The following is a 10850-nucleotide window of genomic DNA, read 5'->3' on the forward strand; positions in this document are numbered from 1 at the left end:
CTCCGTTTGAGAAGTTGGGCGGGGCTACATTCAGAGTATAAGATGCACCCAGATTTTCACCCTCTTTTTTGGGGGAAAAAGGTACGTCTTATACTCTGAAAAATACGGTATATATAAAAATCAAGAATCCAAAAGTAATTAAAAGAAGGGATAGGAAGATTTGATTGGTGTAGGGGAGTATAAAAAGTTAGTATGTGGGAGACTATATCTAACAAATTAAGGAGCATTCTCAGCTCACTAAGTCTAATTTATGGCACAGGTCATCATCTGACAAATTTTGAGTGTTGCTGCACAGCATATTTAAGGCATTTGAATATTTGCTCTTCACTGCAGTAAAAAAAAATGAGGACTTTCCTTTCTATTAAATATAAACAAGATTATTCAACTTTCTCTCTCTCTCTCTCTTTTTGCAATGTGGAGAATCCAAGCAACTCATTGAAAATGTACCAAGGAAATAAAAAACACCACAGTTTTACAGCGCTGATTTATTGATTGATATAGCTCCAAGAACTGCTCAAAGTAGCGGATGAAACCCTCTTGCAGAATCAACCCATTCAAGTGCAGGCCCAGATCTCACTCATTTGCATGAATCTTAAGGGGCCAAGCCAAGGTATCTCTGGTTTTCATCTATGAAATGTTGATGGGAATTACAGTTGAGTAAGGGAAGTTGGTTGGCTAGACAGGAGCACTAGAGAGCAGGCGGGAGCTGTCCAGATATTTGGATGGTTAAGGATCGTACAAGCTCTTGGATATTTTTTTTTTTTTAGATTCAGTGACTTTTTGTAAAAGTTAGCCACTCCACCACCTCTTTGGTTTTCACGATCTGATCGATAGACTTGATATACTTTGTTTGAGATAATGGAGTCAGGAAGGGATAAGTTCAGCCATGTTTCACAAACAAAAATGATATCAAATGTGCCACTGTTTAACAAGAGGATAAATTCAGGTAATTTGTTAACAATGCTTCTTGCATTTATCAATTTGCATTTGAGATCTGTAGTGATTGGTGTTGAAGAGGTAAGGGGCGTGCATACCTAGTTTTGGATGTTAGTAGGTTGGGGGTTGTGTACAACAGATGGTTGTATAGATGGTTGGATGGTAGTTTGGCTGGTTGGATGGATGGTTGTTTGGATAGTTGGTTGGGTGGATTGTTGGGTGGCTGTTTGGATGGCTGGTTGGATGGCTGGTTGGATGGCTCTAATCCCAAACAACTTCAGGAAATTTAATTTCTCCACTATTTTCAAGTTTGAACTAATTTCAAGGTTCGATCCTTGACGATGGCTCTGAAAACCTCTGGGAAAGGTGCTGTTGAAATGTTACTCAAGGGACTAGAGGGGAAATGCTCAAATATATAGGAGATATTTAATTCAACTGATTGCAATTAAACTTACGTAAGTGAATTCAAATGTCATTTTAAATGTCACCATTTAAAGGCCAACTGTAGAATAAAAAAATGGTCAGATGAATGAAAAAATATTCTGTTACTGGCTGAAACTCACATTAACATTCTATTGTTTTCCTTGACAATATGAAGGTAACCGATCAGTTCATTGAACAAAAGGACCAGCGTAGCAATAGTCGTTAAGATGTTGGATAGGGAAGACCCAAACTGAATTTCACATTTGAGCAGATTGAATGGTTGTGAGCTGTCACAGCACTGCTGTTTTGGGGATAAAGAAATTGGAGAGGAAAACCCGTAGATTAGATCTTGAACTGCCAGAAGAAATATAAATTATATACATGTAAGAAACAAACTAATAACCGTGGCTAAAGTGATATTGTTCCAGGTAGCCAATGGATCTCCTGTGACCTTCATCTGGAGATCTTTTGATATCACAGAGTTGCAGCACACATGAGATTTATCACTTGATGTGGATGGGTTACTACTAGGGAGAACTTTCAGAATGTTAAAAGTTGGCTCAGGGGCAAGACTTTGAAGTTCTCATGCTCCACTGCTGATCATCAAGTCAGTTCATGTGCATACGAATGGAATGATGCCGACAACATGAGCTCCAACTAAGGCTTTTGGGTAAAGCTGTGTGATAAGAGCTTCATGTAGCGCCTGATGTTCTAACGGACTTCACTTGGATGCCTAACAGTTGGAAGTTTAGAAGCGGCGTGCAGTTAAGATGATGTACAGAGTCCAAAAAATGAGCCCGACGCCAATTGCACAATAAATAAATATGCGGGCCAGCCTGGAGTTCTCGCGAGCAGCTGTATAGTTTCCATTTCGGTTGGATTCTTGAGTCTGAAGAGAAAGAGACATAAGAATCAGATTGGTCAGCAGTTGAAACAGAGAAGCATCTCCAGAAAGGAGGTGACCTGCAGTAAGTTGTGGAATGATCAGCTGACTTGTTTGTCAGGTATTATCACATTACTGCTATGTGATAGGTTGACACAAGCCTTGCAAGATGAAGCAAGCTTAGATCTCAAGCTCCAAACTACGTAGAAACTTGAGATCCTCTGACTGGACCCAGATCTCATATTCTAGCTCAGAAAGTTAACATATCCTAGAATTAACGAACTGGGTGTCTTTGAGCATATATTTTATTTTTTTTATTTTATTTATTTTGTCACAACAATATATGTAGGTATCATACAAAAAGATTATATAGTAAATAAACATATATATATATATATGGGTAAATATAAGGAGGTATAAGCATATATATAGGAAGGAGAAAAGAAAAAAAGAACAATAGGACAGGAACGGTAGGCACGTTTGTGCGCTTATGCACGCCCCTTATGGTCCTCTTAGGAATGGGGTGAGGTCAATAGTAGAAAGTTTTTGGTTAAAGCTTTTAGGATTATGGGAAGAGACCACAGAGTCAGGTAAAGTATTCCAAGCACTGATGATTCTGTTACAGAAGTCATATTTTCTGCAATCTAGATTAAAGCGGTTGACATTAAGTTTAAATCTATTAGTTGCTCTAGTATTATTGCAATTAAAGCTGAAGTAGTCTTTAACAGGAAGGACATTACAATAGATGATTCTGTGAGTTAAGCTTATACGGTGTTAGGAATAACTTTTACCAGGGCCAAACTCATAAACTCTTGTAGTAGAGAAAACAGAACAGAATAACAGAGCTGGAAGGGACCTTCGAGGTCTTCTAGTCCAACCTCCTGCTTAGGCAGGAAACCCTACACCACTTCAGACAAATGGTTATCCAACATCTTCTTAAAAACTTCCAGTGTTGGAGCATTCACAACTTCTGGAGGCAACCAGATCAACTGGTTAATTGTTCTTATTGTCAGGAAATTTCTCCTTAGTTCTAAGTTGCTTCTCTCCTTGATTAGTTTCCACCCATTGCTTCTTGTCCTGCCCTCAGGTGCTTTGGAGAAGAGCTTTACTCTCTCTTTCTGGCAGTCCCTGTGATATTGGAACATTGCTATCATGTCACTCCTAGTCCTTTTTTTCAATAAACCAGACATACCTAGTTCCTGCAACTGTGGGCCTGGCTTGGTGGGCATGGGTTGGTAGGCATGGCAGGTGAAGGATATTGCAAAATCCCCATTCCCACCCCACTCCTGGGAGAAGGATATTGCAAAATCCCCATACCCTCCTGAGGGAAGGATATTGCAAAATTTCCATTCCCTCCCCACTTCTGGGAGAAGGATATTGCAAAATCTCCATTCCCACCCCACTCCTGGGGGAAGGATATTGCAAAATCTCCATTCCCTCCCCACTCCTGGGGCTAGCCAGAAGTGGTATTTGCCAGTTCTCCGAACTACTCAAAATTTCCGCTACCAGGTTCTCCAGAACCTGTCAGAACCTGCTGGATTTCACCCCTGATATGATGTGAGCCCCAAATAGCTCACAAAAAGCCTTTTTAGATTTGTAAAGGATTAATTATTTACCATTAGTTCATGGTAGCATCAATCAGTGTGTATTAATTACTCTCTTTAAAATGTCAATAAGAATATATGATAAATTATGTGATAAGAAATATAATATGTTGACCTATTGTTTTGCCAGGTGTCAGGCAGTGGCAAGGTTTGAGAATCCAGAGACAATGAATACATCACTAAGTGAAGAGAGTCCAAGCTTTATTGTTTTAATTTTGGTAGAAATTAAATGGAAGGGCAAGAAAGCATAACATATTAATTAGGGGACCCCGCTTCAAGCTGTGGAGAGGCCCATACATTCTGGGTACGCAGCTCTGAGCTCAAACCTATGCAGAGTGAATGGCCAATATTCAGGGTTTTTATTAAAACCTAGCACCAAGACTTCACGATCCTTCTTGACGTGGTCACAAGATTAGAAGCCCTCGTCTTGATGAGATAATTCTGGGATAGGAATCAAGTCAGGTAAGACAAAGTTATCGGCAGATGTGTGAAAACTCCCTCTCCCTTTATTCTTCCAGCGAGAGTGAAAATGAGCAGGTTAAACAAGCAGAATGAGTTCTCAGCTTCAACTTTTCTTAATATGAAGGAGAAATCAAAATATATCACTAATTCCTCAAAATACACTTGCCTTCTATATTGCCACTATACCTATTCTCTCTCTCTCTCTCTCTCTCTCTCACACACACACACACACACACACACACACATATCTATCTATCTATCTATCTATCTATCTATCTATCTATCTATCTATCTATCTATCTATCTATCTATCTATCTATCTATCATCTAGCTGTCCACCTATCCATCCATTATCTGTCTGTCTGTCTGTCTGTCTGTCTCTCATCTATCTATCTATCTATCTATCTATCTATCTATCTATCTATCTATCTATCTATCTATCTTCTAGCTGTCCACCTATCCATCCATTATCTGTCTGTCTGTCTGTCTGTCTGTCTGTCTGTCTGTCTGTCTATCTATCTATCTATCTATCTATCTATCTATCTATCTATCTATCTATCTATCTATCTATCTATCTATCTATCTATCTATCTATCTATCGTTTTATCTATAGTATCTATCTATCTATCCCATCACCAAACTCTTTCCATTTATGACTGTATGACTATAACTTGTTGCTGGCAATCCTTATGATTTATATTGATATATTGACCATCAATTGTGTTGTAAATGTTGTACCTTGATGAACGTATCTTTTCTTTTATGTACACTGAGAGCATATGCACCAAGACAAATTCCTTGTGTGTCCAATCACACTTGGCCAATAAAATTCTATTCTATTCTATTCTATTCTATTCTATTCTATTCTATTCTATTCTATTCTATTCTATTCTATTCTATCTATCTATCTATCTATCTATCTATCTATCTATCTATCTATCTATCTATCTATCTATCTATCTAGTACTGAAGTTCAATTTTCTCCTGACCAAGAATTAATTGGATAAAGCTGTGCCATTCATTCTTTCAACTCAAGCTACTTCAGAAGGGGTGTATGGTATCGGTATGGATGAAAGATAGGGACCCTTCCCCTCCTTACCACTTTGAGCTCCTAGAGGAAAAGCTTCTGCAAATGAATTACAAAATTTGGCAGAATACAAATGAATGAACGAACGAACGAAGGAACAGCTAAATATGAACACTAAAGGAAGGGAAAGCAGGCAACAAGTCCTAAGTGAAGATATCTTGGTGCCCCCTATTCTGTTTTTCTGCAAATGCCACTACTTTATACTCTCTCGCTGGTCCCCTTACTAATCTCTTTCCCTGTAGCCACGCAGCCCCTGAGAAACATCTCATGGTACTGGAACTACGAAAGGGGCTCTTGATGAGTTCCAGAAGCTGTAGCCCACCTACTTTAAACCATACGATTCTGTCCCTTTCGTTTTTCCAAATCTAACTAAGAGGGACTTTGGAAAAAAAAAATCAATAAAAAGTCCAAGCTCCCTGCCACCCGTTCCCAGAGAAACTTATCTTTACGGAACAAAACCATGGCCACCAACTCACCTTTATGGAATAAATCACAGCCACAATTCCAAAAGGTAGGAAACAGCAGAACATGGTGCAGATGGAGTAGCGCAGGTAGTCAGGCTCACTGGTGGTCTGGACGTGTGAAATAAAGATGTTCTCCTGAGACTCAACAAATAGATCTTGATGGGGCTTTGCAGAAGACGGATCCTGATACATCTGATACTGTGGCGGTGATGGTAGTGGCACTGAAGAAGCTGCCCCATAGCCCAGAGAAGATGGTGGTTCGACGTGGAATTTAAGCGACTCAGACTCTTCATGAGGTTTTTGTTCGGGATAAGGAGAAGGATTTGGGGGGACAGGAATATGGGTTTCATAGCTTGGGTTGGTCATCATGCAGAGCTTCTCTCTCTCTCTCTCTCTCTTTTGTCACGGCCAGGGAGATCCTACTTTGGCTTCTGATTTTCTTCCACTTCAACTGCCCTGCAGTGAAGCTGTTTAGGTTTTTCTCCTTGGTGGTACCTAATGTCTGTTTTCCGACTCTTGCTTCTCTTCTTGGCAAGCCTCCTCTCGTTTGCTTGACGCGATACCTTATAATGCAGTTTCCTTCTTTTTTATCTTGTTAAGAGACCTCTATGTATTGCTCTGGCTCTCCAGCGGGATGACATCACTGTTGTCTTGAGGATCAGGAGAAAGAGTGGGTGGAATAAATAATTAGGCAGCCAGGACGAACAGACTGGTGGATACTGGACACGTCCTATGGAAAGGGATGCCAGGCTGGAGTTTGATAGGATGCAGAATGTCTGTTACTCCCAAGGCTAATTAAATAAGCCCAAATAAAATAAAGTCCAAAACAAACCAGGCTTATATCGGCATGTTCAGAATTTCATTACAAATTTAATGGGCCAGTTTTGGGTGGGGTGGGGAATGCTGAAAGGAAAAGGAGGCAGTTTACAGAAGAGAGCCCATGCTTCAGGTGAACAGAACAGTAGGTGCTGGTGGTGGAGAAAATCTGGACTAAGGGTTTTTAAGAAATACAATTGCATTTACCCTCCCATCCAGAATTCACCAGAATAGAATAGAATAGAATAGAATAGAATAGAATAGAATAGAATAGAATAGAATAGAATAGAATAGAATAGAATTCTTTATTGGCCAAGTGTGATTGGACCCACAAGGAATTTGTCATTGGTGCATATGCTCTCAGTGTACATAAAAAGACAAAATACATTCATCAAGAATCATAAGGTAACAACACTTAATGATAGTCTTAGGGTACAAATAAGCAATCAAATCATACTAGGAAACAATCACTATCAATATAAGTCGTAAGGATACAGGCAACAAAGTTACAATTATGCAGTCATAAGTGGGAAAAGATGGGTGACAGGAACAATGAGAAGATTAATAGTAATAGTACTGCAGACTTAGTAAATAGATTGACTGTGTTGAGGGAATTTTTTGTTTAGCAGAGTGAGGGCGTTCGGGGAAAAACTGTTCTTGTGTCTAGTTGTTCTGGTGTGCAATGCTCTGTAGCGTCATTTTAAGAGTAGGAGTTGAAACAGTTTATGTCCAGGATGTGAGGGGTCTGTAGATATTTTCCCAGCCCTCTTTTTGACTTGTGCAGTATACAGATCCTCAAAGGAAGGCAGGTTGGTAGCAATTGTTTTCTCTTCTCTTCTCTTCTCTTCTCTTCTCTTCTCTTCTCTTCTCTTCTCTTCTCTTCTCTTCTCTTCTCTTCTCTTCTCTTCTCTTCTCTTCTCTTCTCTTCTCCTGAAGAATAACAGTTCTGGAAATGTTCCAGGGATCCATCATTGACTTTGTTGAACCCAACTGCTCAGTGTCCTAAAATCCGGGAAGAACAATCCCCGCAGATGAACAATCTGTCTCTCTTTGAAATCTCCATCAAGGAAAAGACCGTTCACCCTCAAAGTAGTTCTCCTATTAAATTGTTTTCATATTCAGAACTCAGATGAAAGGGGCAAACAGAGCAATTGTTATTCATTCAAGCTGTATCATCCATCTCATCTAAGCAACTCTGGGTAGCTCTACGTTAGTCTATAATGTACAATTCAGTAATACATTCCCATTGGACCTTACGCTGCTCCCTGGGGTCACAGATCAGTGGTGAAATCCAAATTTTTTTTACTACTGGTTCTGTGGGCATGGCTTGGTGGGCGTGGTGAGGCTTGGTGGGTGTGGCAGGGATATTGCAAAGAATACTGCAAAATCTCCATTCCCTCCCCACTTCTGGGGGACGAATATTGCAAAATCCCCATTCCCACCCCACTCTGAGGCCAGCCAGAGGTGGCATTTGCCGGCTCTCTGAACTGCTCAAAATTTCCACTACCGGTTCTCCAGAACCGGTCAGAACCTGCTGGATTTCACCCATGGCACAAATTGCCAGTCTTGTTTACCTCCCGAGTGGCAGAATCCTACCACCTATAGCTCCATTTTCCACATTTGTCATTGAAAGATCTTTGTGGTCTTCAGTTCGACTAATTCATTTTGCCAACAACATTTTCTGAGAGGGGCACAAGAGAAGAGCTAATACATGCTGTATAACGGAGAAATATCTCTTTTTGTGACTTGGAGATTCTGCTTCCATTATCATTAATTACACTGCACCATTTTGTTTTGAAGCAGTCTGACACTGCGGATTCAATCAATTTATTTGAATTATGCTTTGCATGGAATATTATGCCAGCGCATTGTCTATTTCTGCCTAGTTTTCCATTCTGTGAAGTTACTGAGAGTTAATACATTTCCCCCCATGTATTAACTCTCTCCCTACTTATTGTCATTTATAGACTTGATTTCTTCCAATCCATCTTGATAAGGCACCTCCCTCTAAGCTAGTTTAATGAGAAGCAACTGACCCAGCATTTTGTGGTGCAGTATTCTAACCAGATCTGAGCCCACTTGTATAATTCTGTAGCCTGCATTTCACCAAATGTCTAAAGGTAAAGGTTCCCCTCACACATATGTGCTAGTCATTCCCGACTCTAGGGGGCGGTGCTCATCTCCATTTCAAAGCCGAAGAGCCAGTGCTGTCCGAAGACGTCTCCGTGGTCAAGTGGCCGGCATGACTAAACACCAAAGGCACACAGAATGCTGTTACCTTCCCACCAAAGGTGGTCCCTGCTTTTCTACTTGCATTTTTTACGTGCTTTCGAACTTCTAGGTTGGCAGAAGCTGGGACAAGTAATGGGAGCTCACTCCATTACGCGGCACTCGGGATTTGAACTGCTGAACTGCTGACCTTTCGATCGACAAGCTCAGCGACTTAGCCTCTGAGCCACCACATCTTTATACCAATTGTCTAGCCAAACATTATTGGGGTATTTGTCAAAGACATGAATGTAATTGCAAATTATATCCTCAGAATTCTGGCTATTTATGGCATGGGAAAAGCCCGGATAATAATTGAAACAGAGAAAGAAAAGAGAAGGGATGAGGTCCATAGAAGGAAAGTATATATGAGCGCTTGTGTTTGAGAAAACATGGAATCTCTAACTTCAGAGTCAAAAACTGTCTATGTCCTGAGCCTTTCCTGATGTGATTTTTGAAGCAACATTTACTACCATTATATATATTTATCCATTGCAGAAATGGAGCACTTCCAGAAGGTCATGGAAGCATCTGTCAACATGTGAACAGGTAGGGATCAACTTTAAGGGCACACTTCCCCCCCCACTTCAGTTTTTCCAAATTTTTAAGAGTAAGAATAGAAGGCCAGCAGAAAATTCCCAATGTGTCAACCTAGTGAGGTAGTCCAAACAGAAAGCACAACAGTTACTAACTCCATCTTTATTGTCAGGTTATATTAAAAGAATCTTGCAATTGTGAAAATACATCTTCCCCCCACCTTGCCTTTACAATCGAAGAAACTTGGGAAGGTCTCTTCTGAGACATTTGTCACATTCCCATTCCTTCTGCAGACTTAGCTGCTTCTTATCCGACCGCTGTCTAATCCAAGGATCTCCAACCTTGGCAACTTTAAGCTTGGAGCTGGCTGAGAAATTCTGGGAGTTGAAGTCTGCCAGGCTTAAAGTTGCCAAGGTTGGAGACCCCTGGTCTAATCTGTGGTGCTTCCTCCTATCACCCAAGATCATTCTCCTGTACCATTACATGCATCAACCCTTAAAGTCCTCCAAACTGGTTTAAAGCCACAGTTTTGAATGCCATGCTTGGACAGAATGGCTGTCAGCTTTTCTAGGTAGAACCTAGGAATAGGAAACATCCCTCCATGAGCTAATTCTGCTGTATCATAAAGCTACGTTAACAAGATCTTGCAAGTCTGAAAGTACCAAACTCCCACTGTCATCTTTACAGTCTGAGATGTTAGGGTTCTTCCTGAGGTTCTTTCTCTACCCATTATGTAGCTGCAGGCTAAGCTTTCTTTTATCTGACCATTCCCCTAGGGAGCATCTCTTGGTCCCATTTCTGAGGTCTTTCTTACATACCACCTGTAAACAAGATGGGTGGCACATGAATTTAATAAGTAAGCAAGCAAGTAAGCAAGCAAAGAAGAAGGAAGCAAACAAGCAAGATGGGGCAATGGGTGGAAGCAGCTGGCTGCCAGAGATGCTGTGCTCCCCTCCCCCTTGAAATCCTGGACTGAATCTGGGAGCTGGCTGAGGACTCTCAGTGCCCTGTTAGAAAGGAAAGGAAAATGAGACTGAAATGACCAGTAATGTCTGCAGAGGACTTTTCATAAACTGAAGGTTCTCAGAGGCATCAGTTCAACTGCAGAAAAAACAAGGGCTACCAACCTGCCTTCCATTGAGGACCTGTGTACTGCACGAGTCAAAAAGAGGGCTGGGAAAATATCTACAGACCCCTTGCATCCTGGGCATAAACTGTTTCAACTCCTACCCTCAGAACGATGCTACAGAGCACTGCACACCAGAACAACCCTCAAAACACGCTACAGAGCACTGCACACCAGAACAACCCTCAAACGACGCTACAGAGCACTGCACACCAGAACAACCCTCAAAACGATGCTACAGAGC

At 40.9% G+C, this 10850-nt stretch overlaps 1 protein-coding gene across 1 annotated transcript; it reads right to left on the reverse strand.

The window, feature by feature from the left end:
- Positions 1–1632: 1632 nt before the first annotated feature.
- On the reverse strand, positions 1633–6061 carry LOC131204337 (proline-rich transmembrane protein 1-like). Its single transcript, XM_058195514.1, has 2 exons — positions 5872–6061; positions 1633–2248 (listed from the first exon to the last, which is right to left on the reverse strand). The coding sequence occupies exons 1-2, from the start codon at positions 6049–6051 to the stop codon at positions 2108–2110; spliced, it is 321 nt and encodes a 106-aa protein (XP_058051497.1). The 5' UTR covers positions 6052–6061; the 3' UTR covers positions 1633–2107.
- Positions 6062–10850: the final 4789 nt, after the last annotated feature.

Source organism: Ahaetulla prasina, chromosome 10 (assembly GCF_028640845.1).
Source record: "Ahaetulla prasina isolate Xishuangbanna chromosome 10, ASM2864084v1, whole genome shotgun sequence".
Lineage (NCBI taxonomy): Eukaryota > Metazoa > Chordata > Lepidosauria > Squamata > Colubridae > Ahaetulla > Ahaetulla prasina.